This window comes from Euleptes europaea, chromosome 1 (assembly GCF_029931775.1).
Source record: "Euleptes europaea isolate rEulEur1 chromosome 1, rEulEur1.hap1, whole genome shotgun sequence".
In the NCBI taxonomy this organism is placed as follows: domain Eukaryota; kingdom Metazoa; phylum Chordata; class Lepidosauria; order Squamata; family Sphaerodactylidae; genus Euleptes; species Euleptes europaea.
Genome location: NC_079312.1, coordinates 90,612,685 through 90,637,898, shown reverse-complemented (window position 1 = coordinate 90,637,898; position 25,214 = coordinate 90,612,685). Strand labels below are relative to the sequence as shown.

Genomic DNA, 25,214 nt, shown 5'->3' with positions numbered 1-25,214 from the left:
CAGCACAAGTTTCATTCATTTTAATTTAGAAGAAACATCAGGGCAGAGATATTCTTTGTTCTTCCCATGGTGTCCCTTCCCCTGGAGTTCACTGGGGAGCTGCGTTTTTCTCCTCATTTGCACATACTGCCTTTCTTTCAGGTTTTCAGAAAATTGCAGGGAGAATCCACTGGGACATCTCTAAATGCTGCCAGCCCCATGATGCCCTAGAACACCTCATTTTCCTTTTGAAGTCTGTCTCTGTTTTCACATTTGAGAGTAATTCACTGCATGACAACATTCTACTTTAATGAAGCCCTGGTGGTTGAAGACATGATAACATTCAGCAGGGAACATACAAATAAAAGCACAGAGGAGGCACATAATATAAAAAAATTAAAATCAGCTGGGCATGCAAAAACAGCTAATGGAGGAGAAAAACGGTTTCTGTAAGTATATGCTGACTTGCAACTGCCTCTTTTCATCCTTCTGAAGGCAAATTGAATGGGATGTATGTTGTTTCAGCACAGATCTCTTCTGAACGGTATAGAAGTTAGGGAAAGATCATACAGCTCAGGTGAATCTCCTCAGTTCCCCACACAGCTTATAAATATGCATTTCAAAGGAAATAATTTGAATTAATCAAAAATTAATGTCTTTATGTCAAACGAAAGCATTTTGGCAAAGGAGTGCCATATCAACAATCCAAAAATCAGGGGCATTTTTTGGTTTATTTCTATAATATTTGTAATACTTTTGATTTTGATCCCAAAGGTAGCTTACAGTGTTACAAAGACAATTTCATTGTAAACCAAAATCAGTAGTATCACATGGAAACAATGTTCGTTTTAGCTGAAAGCAGCTTACAATACACGTAGATCTAAAATATGTGTGTGTGTGTAAAGTGCCGTCAAGTCGCAGCCAACTTATGGCGACCCCTTTTGGGGTTTTCATGGCACGAGACTAACAGAGGTGGTTTGCCAGTGCCTTCCTCTGCACAGCAACCCTGGTATTCCTTGGTGGTCTCCCATCCAAATACTAACCAGGGCTGACCCTGCTTAGCTTCTGAGATCTGACAAGATCAGGCTAGCCTGGGCCATCCAGGTCAGGGCAAATATATGGTTTATCTAAAATATAAACCATATTAAAATCACTGCAGTTACTTTTTTTTTTAATGCAAACATTTTTAAACACAAATATCAGCTGTCTCATCTATATAAAAATAAACACAACATCAGACCGGTAAACCACAAACCAGCAATTTCAGCATTTTAAAAAACTTTTCTGAAATTATTGTTTATCACCCCCTCCTAACTGCTGTCAAAATAGCTGTTTTGCATACAGTGTCTGGCAGCTCTTCCAGAACAGCAATAACACAGAATGCTGTGCTCCTTGCAAGATGTATCTACAACCCTGTCTGAGGGGAACAGATAGCAGACACTGCTGGAATGATCTAAGCTGCTGCACAGTTTGATGTCGCAAGATGCAGTCCTACGGGTATGTGGGCCCCAGGTCTTGAAGCTACGAGCCAGCTTCTTTAATTGAATCTGGAAGCAAATTGATTGGCTGTGTCACTGCTTCAGTGCCATGGTAAAATGCTCATAATGCTTGATACCTGTGTGAACGCGGGCTGCTGCATTTTTCACTAGCTGAAGCTTTGGAGTTTTCTTCAAGTGCTGTTCTATGTAGAAGGTGTGGCGGTAACTTAGTCATGTCGTTACAGTAGCATGGATGAGCATGGCTAGGTCATCTGAATCTAGAGGGAAGGATGGCTTCCAAATAAGAGAGTGCTCTGGCTCAGTGGCAGAGCCTCTGTTTTGCAAGTTGAAGGTTCAGTCCCCCGCATCTCCAATTAAAAGGACCAGGTAGGAGATGATATGAAAGACCTCTGCCGGAGACCTCAGAGATCCACTGCCAGTCTGTGTAGACAATACCGACCTTGATGGACCAATGATCTGATTCGGAGTAGGGCAGTTTCATACAGTCATGTGTTGAAGCGGTTAGGAAAATGTGGGAGGAGTACCATGCAGATTTAGAGAATTTATTATTATTTTTGGCACAGATTTATTTAGATCTTCTTGAAGTAGGGTTGCCAACCTCCCAGTAGTGGCTGGAGATCTCCCGCTATTACTACTGATTTCCAGGCAACAGAGATCAGTTCACCTGGAGGACATGGCTGCTTTGGAAGATGGGCTCTATGGCATTATACCCCACTGAAGTCATTCCCCTCCCCCAACCCCGCCATCCTCAGGCTTCACCCCCCAAATCTCCAGGTATTCCCTAACCAGGAGCTGGCAACCCTATCTTGAAGACTTGATTTTTCTTTGAGAAGTGATGGGGCCTAAGATTGCCCAGATATTATGCCCCCTCAGCTCTTTGGCTTTATGTGGCAAAATACTTATTTTTCTGTTGGGAAAAGGTGGGTTGCAGTTGGTAGTTAAAACCAGATACCAGGCTGAGTGTAACCTGGCTATTTTTCTGCTCCTCCCCTCCCTCCCGTGGCCCCACCTACTCCTAAGTCTTTTAGTCTGTACATTCCATAAAGCGATCATGAAATGTAGCATACCAATTGTTTGTTTTAATAATTCAAAGGGTTCTTCTTTTGTCTGTCTCACAGTTTCTTGCTTTACATTCATTTTCATTTCTCGGGACATTGATTCAGCCTGTGAATATGGCTTTCTGCTTTTAAAAATCATGCATGCACGTTGCCTATGCCTCTCAGAGGAAATACAGATTACACAGATCTTCTAGATGTGAGATGGGCTGCAAGCCAATGCAGCTAACCCATGAGGAAACCATTATAATGCCATACACATGATTACACATATTATATTAAGTAAACAACTCAGATTAAAATAAATGATTTGGCTCTGCACAAGTACAGTTAATAATTTCTGATTTGGTTACCTTTTCACTAAGTAAATAAATAAGAAGAGTTGCCTGTTAGGGAGGATTATGCCAATTCCCCATGGGTAGGTAATAAAAAAACAAATTATGAAATATCTCACTTTTTAAAAAAATGAAATAAAAACAATAACCATCTGGGATCTAATTAATTTCAGATGTCAAACATATTTGAATAGAACTGCATGAGTTTTATTTGGCAGTTTCAACCTGCTGAACAGCTCTAGATTCATGATTAGCCGCATCAATTGACAAACAGCGGAAGGATTTTCTGCATGCGTTTGGTTGCCTGCAAACTCACATGACCTGCTCAGATTAATAGGTTTAATGGAAGAAGGTAGCTATTGTTTACCTAATAACTATGGAAGTAGACTGTGCATTTCTTTCTTTATTTCCTAATCATTGCAAAACTGTAAAGTGGGATGTCTAATGGCAACAGCCCTGTGAGCTTTATCTTACAGAAGGAAGCATTAAGGACTAGGGTTGTCAGGTCCCCCTTGGCTACCAACAGGGGATGGGGGTGGGGAGAAATCTATGGATGGCAAACAGAGGCCAGAAGGAGGCTGGCATCAACACGATGATGTCACTTACCGAAGTTAAGTCATCCCGTCACCCACATCACAAGGGCTCTGATATTTGGGCAAAAACTCTATGGTAGAAGCCTTTTTTTACCATAGAGTTTGCCCAAAAACCAGAGCATCCCCATGATTATCAGTGGCGTGATGATGTCACCTCCGTCAGTGTCAACATGATGATGTCACCTCAGGAAGTGGCGTGATGATGTCACCTCGGGAAATGTCAACATGTCAACACTAGCCTCCCTCCAGCCTCTAGTAAGTCCCCCACTGGCCAGCTGAATGGTGCCAGGGGAGGGGGCTTGGAGCGGGGAATTCCCTGCCCCCAGCTAGGGGATAGCAACTAGGGTTACCAGGTCCCTCTTCGCCACTGGCGGGAGGTTTCTGGAGTGGAGCCTGAGGAGGGTGGGGTTTGGGGAGGGGAGGGACTTCAATGCCATAGAGTCCAGTTGCCAGAGCGGCTATTTTCTCCAGGTGAACAGATCTCTATCAGCTGGAGATTAGTTGTAATAGAATGCGATCTCCAGCTAATACCTGGAGGTTGCAAAAATAAACAGCACACAGCTCAATATTACAATAAATAGAAGCTATTTAGTAAAGTTCAAGGTAATAAACAAAGGCAAAAAATAAATATAATCAGCCAAAGCCTTAATTACATGACACAAATATGAGGGCAGGATTCAGATTCTGTTGTCATGTCCAAACATAAATTCCAGAACCAAAATAGTCCAGTTCAAGTCAGTTTCAAGTAGCAGTGTTTCCGTCCAAGACTAGCGGAATTCTACCATCAGAATGCTTAAAAAGAAAAGTGTTCCACATACGGTTACTCCACCGCTGTGTCAAGAGTACAGAAAGCAATATAGTCGCAAACGGTTAACTCCACCGTAGTTCCAAAGAAATAAAGAAACCAAAACGATACTTCCGGATCTCGTGATCGTTTCGCGATAGCTTCTTCAGTCGTGAATGCTTATAATTTATACATGGTGGTATTCAGACCTAAACCACAAAATTAAATGAACCAATAATAATGTCTTATAATATACAATATATCCAATAATACAATATATACAATATATACAAACAGTAGCCAAATCATATTACAATATGTCAAAGCTTACCAGTTACTGACCAGCGACCCATATGGGCTTCTTACTATCTCTGATAGCTGGTGATAGGTGAAGTTCTGCTACCTTGTTATAAGCAGAGTGGTTCTATCTACACAGCTGAATGAAATCAAAGTCTTAAAGGAAACAAGTCAAGTCAAACTCGCTGTTGAGTCCTGCAGGTGACAGTGATTTAAACAAATAGATATACCTCAATTCCTGTTGGTGTAATATTTTCACTATGTCTTCTTGTTGAAAAGGACGAGGTCTGTATTGCCACAGAGCAAAAAATAAAATATCATTTTCTGAATGGCCATGTTGTAAATAGTGTTCCGTGAGCGGCGCCTCCAGGGTCCTAGAGCGGATCCTGGCTCTGTGCTCACTGATTCGTATTTTTAATTGGCGAGAGGTGGAGCCAACATAAATTTTTAAACAGGGACACAGGACCGCGTAGACGACATTTTTAGATAAACAATTGGTAAATTGTTGCAAAGAATATTTAAACTTGATGCTGGATGAGCTGACCTCCTTGATGGAGAGGCTGAAGGGGCACATCGCGCATGTGCCACATTTGTAGTGACCTCGAATGTTAACTCTTGGTTTACTCACAGGGCTATCAGTACAAACCAAGAAATTACGTAGTGCTTTGGTCTTTCTCAGACCAAAAGTGGGTGGTTTGGAGCAGCCTGGAATATTGAACAAAATGTGCCAATGGCGTCTAATAATGCATTGGATCTCATGGGTTAAATGGTTGAATTGAAGGGAGGCAAAAATGCCAGTAGAATCCTCTTGTTGAGCCGGGGACGGTTCCAAAAGAGATTCCCTATCCTTAAGAGCCACTCTGGCGAGGGCTGAAGACAGAACGGAGTCATCATACCCCCGCAATTTTAATGTGCAGCATAGATCTCGTGCTGCTGGACGGAAGTCTGATGTGAACGTAGAATTTCTTTTCAGCCTAAGAAGTTGGCTGAAAGGTAGGTTACGGCGCAAATGCAGAGGATGATTTGAGGCAAAATGCAGCCCTGCGCCCACGTCAGTGGGTTTACGATAGGGTTTCATGGCAACAGTGTTCTCCAGGGTCCTAAAGACCCATAGATCTAGAAAGGCAATTGCCTGTTTGTCACAAAGCCCTGTGAATTTAAGGTTAGGATTTAAAGAATTGAGAACTGAGAGAACGGAATCAAAGGCGTCAGCTGTATTCAAAATACAAAACAAATCATCTATATAACGAAAATAATAAAGAACATGTTCCCGGAAGATGGAGTGGCTCATCCAAGTGTCCTCAAATGAGATCATATATACATTGGCCACCGACGGGGCGCAAGCCGCGCCCATCGCTACTCCTTTCGTTTGTAAAAAGAAAGAATCCTTATACCTAAAAAATTATTTTCAAAAATAATGTCAACTAAACTTAATAAAAAATGGGTGGGAATATCCCTATTAAGCCTCATATCAAAAAGCTTTTCAATGATGTTCCTAGCTTCCTCCAAGGGAATGTTCGTATAAAGAGATGAAACGTCAAAAGTAGCAAACACTGCGTCTGGTGGTAAAGAAGATTTCTCAACTTTATTAATAAAATCCCTAGAGTCCTTAATATATGAGTCAGTAAGCTTACTAAAGGGTTGCAAAAAGAAATCAACGAATCTGGACAAAGGTTCAAGAATGCTGCCTATCGCAGAAATAATAGGACGGCCAGGAGGGTCCTTCAAAGACTTATGTATTTTTGGAAGGGAGTAAAAAATAGGAACCCGTGGGTACTTAACCAAAAGAAAATCAGCAGTAGCCTTGTCTATAAAGTTGAGGGACAAGCCTATTAAGGATTAATATATGCAACCCTGACAGCAAGGGTGTTTACACACCATGTTAAAAATAATTTAAAAAACAAGGGTTGCTAGCCTACAGATTGGGCATAGATTTCTCCCAGAATTACAGGTGATCTCTAAACTACAGAGATAAGTTCCCTGGGAGAAAATGGCAGCTTCAGAGGATGGACTGTATGGCATCACATCCCTGCTGAGCTCCTTCCCTCTCCACCATTCCCAGGTTCCACTCGAGTTCCCCAGGAATTTCCCAACTCTTGAGTTGGCAACCCTGTGCTACAATCAGGTTTTCCATATCCTAACCTGTGCCTTCAGCCTTTTCAACCTCTGCCTCATGTTGAATTCAACTTTTGCAATACCAGTGGAATTTGCAGTGCACACCACCAGCTATACTTTTCACATGACTGACACCAGCCAAATTAATTAAGGGACAATGCCCTGAGACCTGGTTGAAATGAGTGTTAACCAGGTAAAATGATTGTGCAGTTGCTTCACCTTGCAACCGATATCACATTTTTCAGTGTAGGTGGAAGCATCTTAACCATGCTACCACCGACCAACTCTTAGGACTTTTTTAGTAAACAATGACTATGACTGAGCAATCGTAGGATGATTTGTATGCCCAAACTCAGACCATGCTTATGTTTCTGGAACACACATTTCAGTCGCAATGAAGAATATTGGCAAGCCACTTGGGAGACTGGAGTATTAAGATCCATTGAAATCTCTGCCAGCGTTTTTTCCACTAAATTAGTTTTGTCTCGGTTTTCCTTAATGTGCAAGCAGATTGTTTTCATGGTCATTAGGATTTCATCGTTTCTCCAAGGAAATCTCAAGCATTGTATAGATTGCTGTAAAATATTCATGTTTGTCTCTCATTTTTCAAGTCTTGAAATAAGCAAGCACTTAGTAAGAGAAAAAATATAGTCTTATTTATGTGTCTTGATTTTTCGAGAACTAAATTTTTCAGAGAGCATACACTATGTTGGTGGATTGGGTTGTTGTTTTTTCCTCATGACTTGACAAGAGTATTATGAGGCTCTTGCAACCACATACTGAATTTCAGATTTTATTCTGCAAAACCATTTGGTGGCTTTAGTTGGCATGGGAAATAGCTGCTCAGATATTGCTGGGGTTCACCTTAGGCTCAGCAGTCGTCTCTGGCTTCCAGTTGGGGGTAATTTAAGGCATAGTGTTTAATATGCAAAGTTCTGTAGAATTTGTTTTTGGTACTATATAGGTTACCTCACCCTGTGTTCTTTTGTGGGACTTGCTCTTGCTGACTATTTAGAAATCACCCACAGATAGGGTTGCCAGGCCCCTCTTTGCCACCAGCAGGAGGTTTTTGGGGCGGAGCCTGAGGAAGGCAGAGTTTGGGGAGGGACTTAGAGTCAATTGCCAAAGCGGCAATTTGCCAAAGCGGCAATGCCATAGAGTCCAATTGCCAAAGCAGCAATTTCCTCCAGGGGATCTGATATCTTTCAGCTGGAGATCAGTTGTAATAGCAGGAGATCTCCAGCTAGTACCTGGAGGTTGGCAACCCTACCCACAGAAGAAGCAGGGGCATCACAGTAGAAACCCTATCTTTGGAAACTGTTTGCTTTGCTTGCGTGATCCATCCAGATATCTAGATTCCCTTAGAAAACAATACAAGACCCAACAGTTTGAACTATTAAAAGCTCTGTTGTTTAAATCTATTGAGAGCCCAGAGCATGAATCGTCTTAGATATTTGGTTGTCTCCAAATGTTCATTTAATGTGTGTTAATTAGAAATCAGGAGATACCCGTAAGTGTATTAATGCTTCAGTCCAAGGCATGACAGTTGATTCACACATGCCTATAGATAGCTTGATTACTGTATACTTGATAACAATGGCAACTGAATATGGTGACTGATTCCATTGAAAATCATGAGATTAAAGGTGATGGGTAGGGTTGCCAACCTCCAGGTGGTTTCTGGAGATCTCCCACTATTGCAACTGATCTCTAGCCAATAGAAATCAGTTCCCCTGGAGAAAATGGCCATGTTGGCAATTGGACTCAGTGGCAGTGAAGTCCCTCCCCTCCCCAAACCCCACCCTCCACAGACTTCACCCCCAAAATATCCAGGTATTTTCCAACCCCAAGCTGGCAACCCTAGTGATTGGACAAACCTTGGGATTTTTGATTATTCTTGATGACCCATTCATATAATTTACATTGCAATCATAGCATTTATAAATGCCTCTAAGCCCATTAATTTCAATGGGCTTAGAAGAGGGTAACTTTGCTTAGGATTACACTGTGTTGGAGACAAACACCACAGACAAACAGGACTGGAGCAAGTAGAGTGTGCTGGAAGGAGGCGCTATTGTTGAGCTCCCTGTAAGGATAGGAATGAAAGGGGATAGGAAAGAGGCCCCAAAGAAGCGAGACATTGGGAAGAACCTTAATATTGGATGATTCCTTTTTCATTTCTCTGTTCTTATAAAAAGTGAAATAAGGCCTTCTCTATTTGTTTACAAGCTGTGAACTGTATTTAGTGTCTTGGACTGGGCAGGATTAAAATAAAACCAACAATTTGGGACCCCTGAAAATATTTGAGAGAAAAAGGATATTGTGTTCAGAAGAAGTCCACCTTTGGAGGGAGTGGGGAACGGGGATGGGAGGACACAGCTTCTGAGCCCTTCCCCTCCCAGTGATCCATTCAGCAGCAAAGGGACAGTCTCCTTCACAGGCAAAAGGGTTCTTCTCCTTGACTAAGGGCTAGTACTTGATAACACAACAACAGAATTTAGGTGCTACCCTTCTCCATAATCAGTGTTTTTGGCCATCCCCTCCACACACACATACATTTATATTTGTCTGCAAGATAGAGGCAGAGAACTTCTCATGTCCTACTATTCCCTTTGAGCTGCTGATAGCCAAGAAAATGTGATCTGTGTCTATTGCTGAAAGGATAGAAGCCCTGATTTTTTGTGGGGGAGGAAACAACTCTCTCTGTTACTGAAAACTCCAAACTCTCCAGCTGACGTGCATTTTTCAAGCCAAAGAAATATGTGTGAGTGTAAGCAGGAGAAGCAACTCCCATGCTGAGAAAAGCTATACCAGTTGGATTGCTGCTTGTTTTACAACTGCTCAAAGCCAAAAAGCTGTGCTAGAAAAAATATTCTGGCAACCCATTGCCCATAGAATACAACACGAAATTGTAATCCATCTGCCCAACCTGCTAAAATAGCTGGGCTAAGCCTCTGATTAGCATACAACTTTCTGGATGTCTGAGTGAGTAAACTGCCAAATCTTTCAAGGTTCTCACAGCATTAATTAACACTTACAGAGAAGCATCTGACAGGAAGAGAGAATGATATAGAGAGGCTATGGCACCCTACTTCTCCCTATTCTGCTTTGTAAATTCAGCCTTTACTCTGTGCCACTTTAGCTCAATTTTGTTCTTTAAGAAAACCCTGTTTTCAAGTGAGCGTCACATCACAGCTTGTTTCCTCTGTACAAAAGCCTTAGTTGTCCATGTGGTCACCCCACAGCTACCATTACATCCACTTGTTGTCTTCAACTTTGTACACAGGATCAGGTGCTAATAAGTGACAAGAGGATCTGAGGTGTTTATTGGGGTAGGCATTATGCTTTTAGCAAGCTGGTCACTAAAAGCACAGCATATTGTGTATATGATGAATACACACATAATATACTTTCTTTGACATGGAATGTTTGTATCTGGAAAACTGCAGTTTCATCAGAGTGGTAGAATCGCAATCTCTTTCTTTGTCATGAACCCATGATAGCACAGCTATTCCCTGACCCCTTCCACTCTTATACTGCTTTGAGAATGGTAAGCAGTAAATATTTGGAATAATTAGGAGACCTCTATCAAAAGCACAGCCATTCCCAGCATCTCAGTTGGGCATCTTGTTGCTGTAGGTGGAATTTCTACCAGTACTAATTAGAACAAGAACAATGAAAACAGGTTTGTACTTACATCTATTTCAGCTAAAGTTTATTGCGACTAGGGTTATAACTCATCTCCAAACAAGAGAGATCAGTTCTCCTTGAGCAAATGGCAGCTTCAGAGGGTGGACTGAATGACAACAGACCCCTGCTGAGCTCCCTCCCCTCCCCAAACCCTGCCCTCCCAAGGTTCCACCCTTAAAATCTCCAGGAATTTCTCAAGCCACAGTTGGCAGCCCTAACCATGACATTTGGGATCTATACAACCAAAGATTTAAATCTGGTGAAAATGGGCAGCCATAAGCTACTTCCTTCTACCCATCCTTAATTTTCCATTCATGACCAAGGAATCAACCCAAAGATGATGAAGAGCATCAGCTTGCCATGTCTGGAAATTGTCACTAGGGTTGCAGTCTTACTTACCCATACTTACTTGGAAGTACATCCCATTGAAGAGAGCTAATTTCTTATGGGCCAACATGGATCGGATCGGATCACACAAATAACTGCATCCACGATTATCATCTGAATTTATGTTGTGATGGCTAGTATTACCATGGTGACTGCTTTGGGCTATGTTCCCAAGTAACCCAATTCAAGCACTTCACCAGATAATACTATATTGAAAGTGGACATGAGCCTCATGGTTGGGAATATTTGAAAAAGTAGCTTTCCCAGTCATGGGGACAGAACCTACAGGCATATACTTTGTATGTGCGTGGACTCCATGTTCACAAGCCAGCAATGGTGCTTAAACCAGGGGCAGGACCCACTCCCCCCATACATGCATTGATTTCAATGCCTGTGATGTCTGCAGGGGGCTTCAGGTAAACCCATTTGTCCTCTCTTTTCAAAGTTCTTTTCCCCACTTTCCCTTATGGTACTTGTTGGCTGTCAAGTGGATTTGGGCCATTTTCAGATTTCTAAAAAGGACAAGTTGGATTCAAGCTAAGAGATAGAAACAAGATTTAAAGGCATTTGAAGCTGCCTTTAGACTATTTTTCAAGGACTAGACTTACCATTCAACCAATTGGGGATGTTACTAGGTGTGCCTTTAATTCCACTAAAAAGATAGCATTATTGGCAAACCCAAATTTGTCAATGATTCACTGCAAAGCAAGATTCCCAATACATTTTTTCCCAACCTTCCGTGTCCATGGAACAACTGAACCATTTTATTTGCAGCTGTGCAGCCCTGGCTCACTCCTAGTTGGATATTAAAGCACTTGGTTTCTGAGCCATTGGCAGATGCCGACTTCAATGCTGGAGTAAAGCAGCATAATCTCTTTGCGGCAGTTTGCCTGTAGCAGCGATTCCAAATATATGATGGGAAACTGAGCTAGAAATTATAGTTCAAAATCAGAACAAGCATGTGCTGCCATTGGTCCATTTGGCATGAAGTCCTCCTCTTATTTCCTTTGCTTGACATTTATTCAAATAATGGTTATTGTTTCCACCTTGATAGGAGGAGTCTATTAAGTGTAGATAGGGAAAGCCATGGCTCAATGGCAAAGCACATGCAAAGTTACAATTGGTCTCTCCCGTTATATGATCTCAGATAGGGGGTGCTGGAAGAAGCTTTTCTCTGCATGAGACCCTGGAGATTATACTGCCAATCAAAACAGACAATCCTGAGTTATATGGGCCAATGGTTTGATAAGGCAGGCTAGTATGTTCACATTATAGTGACGTTAGCGTTATAACTGGGGCACAGTCCACTACCAAAGTCCTCCTTTGCCAACCCCACTGAGAGGGGCAGTGAGAGGCAAAATAGCCTTTGAAAGAGGCCTACTCCTGAAAGAGGGGAGAATGGGAGGAAGAACAGAGCCCTGACCAGGCTCTACCCTGACCCCTTCCCCCCAAGGGAGGTGGGATGGAAGGAGTAAACTTCTTGCATCTCCTGCCTGGCTCATGCCCAGCCACATTGTGCAGGGCAGACCTACCAGCTTGTGGGTGCAGCAGCTCCCACCCACTTTGCACCTGTCCATCTTGTGCAGGGCAGAGGCTGCTGGTGAAGACCACCATCTTGCAGCAGTAGCAGCTCCCTCACAAGGGGCACCAGCTCACAGCAGCGGTATCTCCCATCCACTTCACCCCGGCCATTGGCTCACTGTAGGGTTGCCAGCTCGGGGTTGGGAAATACCTGGAGATTTTGGGGGTGGAGCCTGAGGAGGGCAGGGTTTGGAGAGGGAAGGGACTTCAATGCCATTGAGCCCAATTGCCAAAGGGCCCATTTTCTCCAGGGGAACTGATCTCTGTCACCTGGGGATCACTTGTAATAGCAGGAGATCTCCAGCCACCACCTGGAGGTTGGCAACCATAGCTCACTGGGACTTTCTCCAGTGGCCTTACTGACCAATCTGCCCCTGCCCACTGAAATGACTGAGATCTATGCAAGGGCACAGTGGTCCTTTTTTACTGTGATTATGTTGCTCAGCTCACAATCATTTCAATGGAGTCTGAATAGAAGAATTTCCCTGTAGAATGAGCCCTTAGAATACAGAGCCTCACACTGGCATGTATGTGTTTCTGATAATAAGGAAAAGGTTAAGGAGCACATGGGGTAGTTGTGGGGGGGAAGTAGTGGGGGGGCGGTAGTTGTGAATTCCTGCATTGTGCAGGGGGTTGGACTAGATGACCCTGGTTGTCCCTTCCAGCTCTGTGATTCTATGATTAGATGAATAAAAAAGCATTTTGAATTATATTTTTTCTTCAGTATAATTTGCCAATTTTACCTCTCTTGAATAAAACAATAATTATTTGTACATAGTAACTTGAGATCATCTAAGTGCAGGAAGAGTCTTCTCTTCCTTTAAAAATAAGACTATATGGTTGCCAATTTGTTCACTAATTAGGGCTGCAGACCTCCAGGTACTAGCTGGAGATCTCCTGCTATTACAACTGATATCTCAGTTCACCTGGAGAAAATGGCCACTTTGGCCATTGAACTCTATGGCATTGAAGTCCCTCCCCTCCCTAAACCCCACCCTGCCTGAGGAGGGCAGGGTTGGGGAGAAGAGGGATTTCAATGCCATAGAGTCCAATTGCCAAAGCGGCCATTTTCTCCAGGGGAATTGATTTCTATCGGCTGAAGATCAGTTGTAACAGCAGGAGATCTCCAGCTAGTACCTGGTTGGCAACCCTATTGGTTGCTGAGGGTGCTCCATAGAGATGTTAGATTTTCAGTTGCAAATGGTTCATGCAGTTGAATTTGCCCATGACTTGGCCATATTATCCTTGGGCCAGCTTTTCCTGTCCTTTCCCTTGTTACATCTTCTTGCCCAGTTTTCGACTGCAAATTCCATGGTGTGAGCAGGAACCTGTCTTGTTTCTTAGCTTTGACATTCATGAGACTCTATCATAGATAGCTGGAGGAACTATATTAAAATAGACAGTGAAATAAGGATGTTCTACTGTGGATTATTCTGTAAAGCATGTCGACACTGCTGGAGAAAACCTTTTGTATTCAAAGAAATGTTATTTAAATTTTAGAATGAGTTTGTGACAAGAATGATAAAGTAGCGTCAATCTGTGAATTCAAACAGTAAAGATAATGCAAGGCTGGAATATTCTTTTTGACTGTCTAATTTTTTCTCTCTAACAAATACTGTCTTCTGCTGGGCACTAATCTCTTCACAGAAATTTATGAGAAAAAATTAAATGTTTCCCAATAAAAATGTATAAAAGGAGCAAGCTGCAGATGCTTTAATCTAGGTAGCACGAAGAAGCGCTGACAACTTAAGAGGTTGCAAACTCTTATTTGCAGTTGAATTGGAGAACATGACAGCTTCCATTAAAAGAAAGATTTCCTATTGCCGTGACAATAGCTTTACACTAAAGCAAAACAAGGGTTATAAATTATTCCCAGGACCTTGTTCTAATAGCAGTGCTGGATTATTCTCTTTTTTCCCCCTACTGCTGTTTGATTGATGTATTTTCTCTGAAGACCAAAAAGGTGACAACCCTTACCTAAATACTCACACATCTGTGGGAAGCAACAAAAGATGGATGGCTGTCCAGATTGTACACCATAAATTGCAGCTCCCACTTAGCCAGTGTTCCTCTAATAATAAATCTTTGCCTTGTTGCTTTATATTTTGTGGATATGCTGTAACTCCTTGACCCACCACTTCTTATCTCCTTGAAATTCACAGCTCTGCAAGTCAAAGTTGATTCTTCAAGAAATAAACAACGATCTTGTTCTATTAGAATACGTCTGGCACGTGCTTTTTGATTTAATTGTTGTCTTCTCTTGGCAGTTTGCACAGACAAGGAGCTGAGGAACCTCGCTTCACGTTTAAAAGACTGGTTTGGTGCTCTTCATGAAGATGCAAATCGTGTCATCAAGCCAACGATCTCTGATTCGACACAAGGCAGTAAGATTTTTTTAAAAATCTAATTAAAGAAAGTTGAGATAAGTTCAGCAATCAGCAACAGTTGCAAGGACAGTCAGTGTAATATCTTTGGTCTTGTTATGCTATGACACACATACACTCCCATTATTTTCACACACATCCATCCCCTTTTCTATTTTTGTATTGGTTAGAAATTTAATCAGCATTTTTCTAGTATGACCAATCAAGAAATTCAAAAGTACCGAAAAGATCATCTAGCCAAGGACCGTGACAGTATCTTACATGGTATTTTTCACATGGGAACAGGTCTGTGTGGTTTCCCCATTGCTAGTGTGGCCGCTGATATCATACAGCAACAATGCAACTTCCACTTGGCAGGTTTCCCCATAGTTTTCCTGCCCCAGACCCTGACAGCAGCCATTAACTCCTTACCCCGAGGGCCTTTTCAGGGGTTTTTTCATTATCAACTGAATATTATTATATCATTATAACATTGTAACAATTTGTGTATCAGGTTCTCTGAATTATCAGCTTTTTAAAAGTCTCCAGTCTCTTTCATTGTGGAAATATGCCTTTCCCCTTATATCTCTGCAATGGAAGGGGCTAGTGACTTAAAAAAAAAACTTTGGAGTTCAAGAGCCTGATACACAGATTGTGATAATATTGTAATAATTTTCAATTGCTAATTTTAAAAATTTTAAAGCTACCCAATGGCAGAGGGAAGAAGTGGCTGCAGTGTGGAGGGACAGGAAAAATCCAAACTTTCCCATCTGTGTGGTAGACGTTCAGGCTTTGATGTGATCTTTCCAAAAGCTTTGCAGCAAAGCAGATTTTGGAAAGATCAGTGACAAGCCAGGGAAACCCTGGGAAGTGCACAAATGCACTACAATGTTGTGGGAAAGCAGGGGGAGGAAACCTGCTTCCAAATACATTGAACCCATAGCAAATAATCCATGTGGAAATGACCTATTGCAGGTGTCTCAGAGCATCTGTGAGTTTACCAGTCTTTATAGAACTGCTCTTTTGGCATAATTGAGAAGGCTAAATTAAACCAGGAACACAAAACAATTTAATCTCATCGTTTATACACCATAAGAAAATAATAAGGAGGCTATCTGCATTTAGACGATCTATGTAGGTTTCACCTTTGCTACTCCTATAGGCTTGGGAAGGGGACAATGTAATCTTTTTGCCTCCGAGTCCAGAAAACCAGCACCCAGCCTCCGTGGTTTTGCAGTGGAAAGAGGCTAGTCCAGTGACCAGGGGCAATAATCTGTGAATGGAACAACTGAAAGGCTCTGATGCTCCTGTTACTCCCTTCCCCTAGCTAGAGGCAGCAGACTCTGAGAAACTGAGCGAAATGTCAGCAGAGATAAAGCCTCCCACCTGTTCTCAGCAGAATTTATCAAACATGGGCAATTTTTCAATCTGTAGGTCAAAAATTCACTGCAGGTTTTGCGTGCTGCAAATATTCCCATGACAGGCACTAGATTGGAAACATAATTTTTACGGAAAGCTTTATTATACATTTATTATGAAGTACACAAACCCCTGTCTCTGAACGAAAATGTGAGGTTCCCTTCTGTCTTTCTCTTTTCTTGGGTCAAGGAGTATTGGGGCTGGGGGGAATCTGCACACATGCCTAATTATTACCAAAGAGCAATGATGGTATATATTACCTGGATCTGGCTGTGCTGAATATCAGTTTTAATTATTTATAAGAACCGACTGCATCTTAAATCGTGCATGAAATTCAAACGAACACTCAAGTGCATATGGATATTACCAACCCCTGAAATATCCCACCTCTACACTAATGCCACACTAATTCACACAAAGGCATATCACAATGGAAGAACCATTCTTTGATGATACTGCTTCTCTCTGCGGGTGGGGAATCATATCTGCATGCTCCTCCATAGAATTAAACCCCCTACTTGCAGAAAACTAGATCTTGGGAGACAGGTTCTAACATAATCTTTCCTTTACATTTTAATTTGTGTGTATGTGGATTTTTTTTTATGGAGAAGCACTAGGTGTACACAACTACAATTTGAAGTAGTACAGTCCAGGAACAGATTTTCCACTCTCTCTGCTGTTTGGGTGAATGAGGCGTGGGTTTCTGATCTTCACAAATCTTCATTGTTCTGCCATTCTCCTGCTGCTTTCATCCACTGGCATCTGATCACTTCATTGGCATGAGCTGTCAGATTATGGTTATGGAGCCATCAGAAGCACGTGTCTTTTCACTGCAATCTACTTTGAATACCCCCCTGTGGATTTAAAATAACTTGTAGATGGTAGGAAATTATGGTTAAGATTTCCTTGGACACCACAGCTGGAGAAGGTGTTCCACTGAACATTTCGGCATGCTACATTGGATTGTCAAGCTGTTGCTGCATGTGTAAATAAAATAACTGAAAGGATTAAGTTAATCTGCAGACAAAAAAAAGATTATTCTTTGCCTCCTGTCCTAACATGAAAGCAAGAATACTGGCACAATTTTAAGCTTTGACCTTCATTCACTGAAATCTTGCTCACTGTCTGGTTTAGACTAAGTGGCTTGTGTTATCAACCATTTCTTTTTCTTTTTTTTTTACAAATGATAGAACTTAAGTCAATTTCTGCAAAGCAAAGAAGACAGACTCTTGGCAGGGCCAGAGTCAAGAGGTACCTGTGTTGTTGTTTTTAATTACTGTCCCTAGAATTTATTCCGAGGTTATCTAAATACCAGCATTGGGATGTGTGTTTTTTCACTTTTTCAAGTTTTTACATTTTGAATATTTATTTTGCTTACAGTGTCATAAGCCCTTTAGAAATTGGCTAAATTCTGAGAATGGGAGGCATTTTGATATCCAAGTTGTGACGTTCACATGAGAGATGGCCAAGTGTTCTAGATTATAGAGCTTGATACTGTGGAAAATTATATCCTGTGCTGCCTTGCTTCCTGCTTCTCTGACCCTTGCATGGTCACCCCCATCCAGTTGCTTATTTGGGTAGGGTTACCAGGTCCCTCTTCGCCACTGGTGGGAGGTTTTTGGGGTGGAGCCTGAGGAGGGCGAAGAGGGGAAGGACCTCAATGCCATAGAGTCCAATGGCCAAAGCAGCCATTTTCTCCAGGTGAACTGATCTCTATCGGCTAGAGATCAGTTGTAATAGCGGGAGATCTCCAGCTACTACCTGGAGGTTGGCAACCCTATATCTGGTGGATGTTGGTGTGGATGTGTGCTGACAGTTCAGTTATGTGGGCTGGTCAGAGTAGCTATCCCCATTGTGCCTGCAGAATTCGACCACTAACAAAAGGAAAAGGGAAGCCAGGTCATCTATGAATACTGGAGCTGCCATGTAGTTTTGGGCAAGGATTACCATGAGTTGCCAGTTTCACTATTTATTATTTGTTTATTTAAGACAATTTATATGCTGTCGAAGGCTTTCACTGTCAGAGTTCATTGGTTCTTGTAGGTTATCCGGGCTGTGTAACCGTGGTCTTGGTATTTTCTTTCCTGACGTTTCGCCAGCAGCTGTGGCAGGCATCTTCAGAGGAGTAACACTGAAGGACAGTGTCTCTCAGTGTCAAGTGTGTAGGAAGAGTAATATATAGTCAGAAAGGGGTTGGGTTGAGCTGAATCATTGTCCTGCAAAAAGTATCCAAGGTAATGTGCTAATCATTGTCCTGTAAGTATCAAGATAATGTGCTAATGAGGGTGTGGTATGTTAATATGGAACCATTGTATCCTGAAGTGATCTGTTAATGTGTGCAATCCAAAGCTAATCTGCATGGCTATTGTTGACTGTAGTCTTTGTTAGTCTGGAGGTTTTCAGGACAGGAAGCCAAGGATTAGTCATTCTTAAACTCTCTTCTTTTCTGTTAAAGTTGTGCTGATGTTTATGAATTTCAATGGCTTTTCTGTGCAATCTGACAAAATAGTTGGTAGAATTGTCCAGTCTTTCAGTGTCTTGGAATAAGACCCTGTGTCCTGTTTGTGTCAGTCCATGTTCAGCCACTGCTGATTTCTCAGGTTGGCCAAGTCTGCAGTATCTTTCATGTTCTTTTATCCTTGTTTGTATGCTGCGTTTTGTTGTCCCGATATTCACTTGTCCACAGCTGCAAGGTATATGATATACTCCTGCAGAGATGAGGGGGTCTCTTTTGTCTTTTGCTGATCGTAGCATCTGTTGTATTTTCTTGGTGGGTTTAAACACTGTTTGTAGGTTATGTTTTTTTCAAAAGTTTCTCCATTCTATCAGTGACTCCTTTAATAAATGGCAAGAATACCTTTCCTACGGGAGACTTTTTTCCTGAGTTTTCTGATTTTTGTTTGGTCTAATGGCCATTCTGATTTCATTTCTGGAATAGCAGTTTGCTAGCAGTGCGTGATTTAGATGATTAGTTTCTTCCTTGAGAAACTGTGGTTCACAGATCCATCTTGCACGGTCCATTAATGTTTTAATTATTCCTCTTTTCTGTTGGGGGTGGTGGTTGGAGTTTTTGTGTAAGTAGCGATCTGTGTGAGTTGGTTTCCGGTAGACCTTGTGACCTAACTGAAAGTTTGTTTTAAGGATGACAAGGGTATCAAGAAATGGAAGTTTACCCTCAATTTCCTTTTCCATGGTAAACTGAATGTTTGGATGGATATTATTAAGATGGTTTAGAAAGTCCATTAATTTTTCTTGAAGGAAATTAACATACTACACCCTCATTAGCATATTATCTTGATACTTACAGGACAATGATTAGCACATTACCTTTGATACTTTTTGCAGGACAATGATTCAGCTCAACCCAACCCCTTTCTGACTATATATTACTCTTCCTACACCAGTGGTTCTCAACCTTTTTCGAGTCGCGACCCCCTTTTACAATTGCCAAGTAACCTGCGACCCTCGTCACATTTGCATAAATTTGCATAAATGACATTTTCAATAGGATAAAGAACACACATTTTTTTGGGCAGTCCAGGGTATCCATATATATAATTACTTTAAATTTTAAAGTTTAAAACAAACAAGCAAACGGTACTACCACCTGTTGCGCAGCGACTGTGACTGTGTGGCGAGGCAACCTTTCCTGGCACGGAGGAAAGAGTGCCTCTGAGCATGCACTGCGTTCCTTGTCCTCCCCTCTCACCCCAAAAACTCTTCCAAGCAGGCCGGGGATCTCACGAGGAAACCCCCTCTCTTGTGACTGGGACACTGCTTGTACACAGAACTGCAATTATCCCTCAAAGCGGAGCTCCGTTTAATCACCTCACGAGAGCAAAGGGCCAGGAAAGAGCTGAGGGCCGCTTATCCCGCTCAGACTTTTCGTGCCTTTTTCTCCCCTCCGCCAGTCACCGTTCCTTCTGCGCCTCACCGAACCTGCGCACTCGAGTGGGAAATCCCGAACTGTGCATGCACCTCGACTCTCTCCCCCTTGGCCTTGCCAGAGCGGAACTGATGACTCAGGGCAGAGCGGAACTGATGACTTGGGGCAGAAAAGCGAAGCCACACCACAGACATGCACACTTGGATTCCAGGCTGAAGCTCCCGCCTCACCTGAGTGCGGCTAAAAGTAAAAACAACGTGGCTGTAGCGGCCTCAAGGGGGACCGCCCTCTTCTCCTCTGAGACCTGAACTGGCTGAGCTAGGGGAGCTTCCTTGGCCTCCCACACATCTTGCCACGTCATCCTCCTGGCGCAGGTGCGACCGTGCCCAGGGCTGGCCCGCCCGCCTCTCAGCTGGGTGGTGGGGCTACAGCTGGTGTGCAGCAGCGCGCCGCCGCATCTCTGCAGCCCGGCTCCTTCCGGCTGTCGGTTGGCCAGTTCCTCGCCTCTCTGCTTGGGGTTTTCCCTGCCCTCGCGGACGGATCAGGGTTACAGGGCGTCTGGGTTAGTTCTGGACAGCCTGGGATGGGGGCTGTCCCAGGACAATGGCGGCGACCCCCCAGAAAACACTTCGCAACCCCCTTGGGGGTCCCGACCCCCAGGTTGAGAACCACTGTCCTACACACTTGACACTGAGAGACACTGTCCTTCAGTGTTACTCCTCTGAAGATGCCTGCCACAGCTGCTGGCGAAACGTCAGGAAAGAAAATACCAAGACCACGGTTACACAGCCCGGATAACCTACAAGAACCTATTTATATGCTGTTTTTCCACCCAAATAGTATTGGCGAAGGGTTGTTGCGTAAACAGATATATGGAAGGTTTTATTTTGTTGTGTGTTTTTCTTGCATAGTTCCTTGAATCATGAGTTGGGGTTAAACAGTGAAGTAGCCAAGTTTGCAGATGACACCAAATTATTTAGGGTGGTTAAAACAAAATCAGACTGTGAAGAGCTCCAGAAGGATCTCTGCATACTGGAAGAATGGGCATTAAAATGGCAAATGAGATTCAATGTGAGTAAGTGTAAAGTGATGCATATTGGGACAAAAAATCCCAACTTCACATATACACTGATGGGATCTATGCTGGCAGCGACAGACCAAGAAAGGGATCTTGGGGTGGTAGTGGATAGCTCAATGAAGATGTCAACCCAGTGTGCAGCTGCTGTAAAAAAGGCAAATTCCATGCTGGCTATAATTAGACGAGGAATAGAGAATAAAACCGCTGATATCATACTGCCTTTGTACAAATCTATGGTGAGACCACACTTGGAATACTGTGTACAGTTCTGGTCACCACACCTAAAAAAGGATATTACAGAGCTTGAGAAAGTGCAGAAAAGAGCAACCAAAATGATTAGGGGACTAGAGCAACTGTCCTATGGGGAGCGGTTAAGACGCTTAGGGCTGTTTAGCTTGGAAAGAAGGCGGCTGAGGGGAGACATGATAGAGGTCTATAAAATGATGCATGGTTTGGAGAGAGTGGACAGGGAGAAGTTTTTCTCCCTCTCCCATAATACTAGAACACAGGGTCATCTGCTAAAGCTGGAGAGTGGGAGATTCAAAACAGATAAAAGGAAATATTTTTTGACACAACGCATAGTTAAATTGTGGAACTCCCTGCCCCAGGATGTGGTGCCAAATTGGAGGGCTTTAAGAGGGAAGTGGACATATTCATGGAGGAGAGGGGTATTCATGGTTATTAGTTAGAATGGATACTGGTCATGCTGCATACCTATTCTCTCTAGTATCAGAGGAGCATGCCTATTATTTTGGGTGTGGTGGAACACAGGCAGGATGGTGCTGCTGCAGTCATCTTGTTTGTGGCTTCCTAAAGGCACCTGGTTGGCCACTGTGTGAACAGACTGCTGGACTTGATGGGCCTTGGTCTGATCCAGCAGGGCCTTTCTTATGTTCTTATGATAATAATAGATTATTTTATTGATAATGATAGATTATTTTCTTCTGCACCTGCAGAAGAAAAGCAAACTTGGTGGTGGAGGCAGACAGAGGCAGAGACAAACTACAACTTATACTCTATGATAGGCATGGTTATGTGCCTGTAGGGGAGATAGGCTTGCATTCAGTCCTTCTAGCAGGCAGGCCAGGCATGCTGCAGATTGGAGTGGGTGAGATGAAGCATGTTCTGCTCCCCACCCTCCCACCCCCATGAAAAGCAAGGCCAAATGAGATGAGACAGAAAAGATCTGGGCCTTGGTCTGATCCAGCAGGGCCTTTCCTATGTTCTTATGTTCTTAAGACTTCAGTTATATAACGCTACATTTATAGAAATGCTCCTCCTGAAAGGTACATACTTCAGAGCAGACTCATTGCCCATGAATCTGCTCCAACTGGTATTGTGCCTAAAACTTCTTTAATAAAGCCAACTGAATCAAGGTTTTATATGTATTTGTACATTACTGGTTTCACACGCAGCCGACTTATGGCGACCCCTTATGGGGTTTTCAAGGCAAGAGACTAACAGAGGTGGTTTGCCAGTGCCTTCCTCTGCACAGCAAGCCTGGTGTTCCTTGGTGGTCTTCCATCCAAATACTAACCAGGGCTGACCCTGCTTAGCTTCTGAGATCTGACAAGATCAGGCTAGCCTGGGCCATCCAGGTCAGGGCCTGGTTTCACATAGAAAATAATAATTCTGATGTGTAGGAAATGAACATTTGAGAGGTTGGGAAACATTTTACAAGTAGGTCGCTTGTTTGGAATTGTCCTGGGCTTTTAAGTGATGAGAAGCTGGCTGGTGATTCTTCTAACTACCTGTCTAAGAGGATTTAAAATGTAATGTGAGCAAGTGTTTGAATTACAGCAATCCACACCTCAGAAGATACTGTGTGTGTTAAGTGCCGTCAAGTTGCTTCCGACTCATGGTGACCCTATGAATGAAAGTCCTCAGAAGATACTACTTACAGCCCATTCCTGAGGTTTCTGCTGAAACCTCTTAGGAGGCAGCGTGTCCCCACCGCCAGCATAAGTGCATTGAGAGGCCGCGCCGGCGCAGGGGGGCGTTCTGGGGGCGGGGCAGGGGGAGGAGCCATCGGTTAGACGGCTTCCTACCCCCTTTCGGCCACTTCTGCTGGCACCGGGAATGGCTGTGCTGCACCTGCTTTTTAGCAGGTGCAGCCTCACTGTTCCCTATGGGACGAAAGGCCCCAGTTAAACTGTTTAATGGCGTACAGGAATTGGCTTAGGAAGAGGCGCCGTTGTGCCTCTTCCCCGCCGTCCCCTTACACCTCAGCTCAGGAATGGGCTGTTAGTAACCTTTCTAGACTATTTGAAGAGAAGCCAAAATACATGAATAAGCAAGAGAACCGCCCTAACTGGAGGCCAAGCCTAAAAAACTGGTGAGGCTTTTTGCCTTGGGCCTTAGTATTTCTGGCAGTGGGGACTGACATATAAATTAATTCTGTCCTAGAGAGAAAGATAAAGCTTTTTCTTCTGATGCAGGAATATTACAGAAGCAATATTGAACAGCTTTCTCTCTGCATCCCACAATGCATTAGGAGAGGGAGATTAGGGTTGCCTGGACCCCTCCCACACTGCTGATCAGCTGGCTGTCAGGGGAACTTATAAGCAGCAAAAGCAGCCTTAACTAGCGTCACTGGGAATGTGATTGTGTCACTTTTGGCACACACCAGAAGTGATGTCGTCATGTTGCCACCAACACTCTGGTATTTGGGCAAAAACCTTATGGTAAAAATGACTTCTACCATAGAGTTTTTGCCCCAAACCAGAGAGTCCCCACAGTGGTGACATGATGACATCACTTCTGGTGCTCCTTCTGCTCACGATAAGTCCCTGCAGTTGCCAGGTGGTACCTAAGGAAGAGTTGATATTCCCTGCTCTGAGCTCCCTCTAAGCTCCCTCCCCACAGCGCCATTCAGTGGGCTGGCAGGGTACTTACTAGCTGCAAAGGGATGCCAGCATCAATGCACCAACATCACTTCCGGACCTCCCTCCAGCCTCCCTTTTCAGCTACTAAGCCCCCCACCCCCATTACCCACTGGTTGCCGGGGGTATCTGGCAGCCCTACCAACACCCCTATACATACCCTCCTCTGCAGCCTCTTCACTCTCATCCCAGTACTAGAACAGCTATCAGGAGGAGAGCAAACTGAGAAGAGAGAATAAAACCATCTCCACTGCCTTGCAGCCAGGCAGAAAAAGTAACCAGGGCACAGTGGAATGGTAGTGTTTTTACTTGCTTTCGCCACAGTCAGCTTGATCTCCTCTGGGTGCCATGGCAATCTCACTGTCTTGCCTGAGCTGCTTTGCCTCACGCTGATGAGAAAATGAGAAGGCAGAGAAGGTAGTAGAAGGATGAAGGCTTTTTGCAAAGAGAGGCTTCACAACACTGCTGGCTGGCTCAGAGCAGGCTTCTACCTGAAAGCCTGAGTATCCTTTACTTCCTTTGCTGTTTTCTTGCTCTCTCCTTTCCATGAGGCAAGATAGCCTTGGCCACCTTCCCTTACCTAAGCTGCAAGGAAGAGCATAAGAAGACAGCAAGGGAAGGAAAAGGGGCAGAAGAAGAACAGAGGTGTGGAGAGACAATCACACATGCTCAGAAGAGGTACCCTGGTGATTTAAAAGGTTATAGGTATATATTTAATAGTAATAGTAGTTGTCAGGGAACAGCTGAGGACAGGGACACAGATAAAGGTAGGTTAGCTGGTGAGTGGGAAAGAGAGAAGGAAGCAGGAACGGGGGAAAGGCTATCAGGCTTCAGGGAAGAAGCAATAGTGGGGAATGAAAAAAATAAGATCCCCCCCCCCAGGAAGTCCTTGTGGTCCCCTACTTTTATCTCATATTATTGCATGTATGTATTTTATCAGGTAGCTCAAAGGGCATAACAGTGGTCATATGGCTCTTTTAGTTAATGGTAATTATTAATGTGGCTCTCAGTAAGCTACAGAGTAAGTTCCATGCTTGAGCATGCATGTTCCCTCTCCCTTCTCTGCTCATAATTTAGATTACTTCCACTTTCTTGGCAACCATAGTTTGTAGTTATAACTGCAATTTATTCCAAATAAAGTCTAGCAACCAGCAGGAGAGGGAGGGACCAGAAAGGAGGGCATGATGTGTGCCAATAGTGCAACATCACTCCCAACAAATATCCAGAAGTGATGTCACTATTCTGGCATGATGCTCTAGGATTCACCCCAA

General features: G+C 43.3%; 1 protein-coding gene across 1 annotated transcript in view; it reads left to right on the top strand.

Moving 5' to 3' along the window:
* Positions 1–25,214, top strand: part of SPOCK1 (SPARC (osteonectin), cwcv and kazal like domains proteoglycan 1) — a 556,326-nt gene that overhangs the window by 507,868 nt on the left and 23,244 nt on the right. Inside the window, exon 7 of the mRNA XM_056847707.1 lies at positions 14,583–14,699. Within this exon, the coding sequence (XP_056703685.1) occupies positions 14,583–14,699 (117 nt within the window). The remainder of the gene's footprint in view (positions 1–14,582; positions 14,700–25,214) is intronic.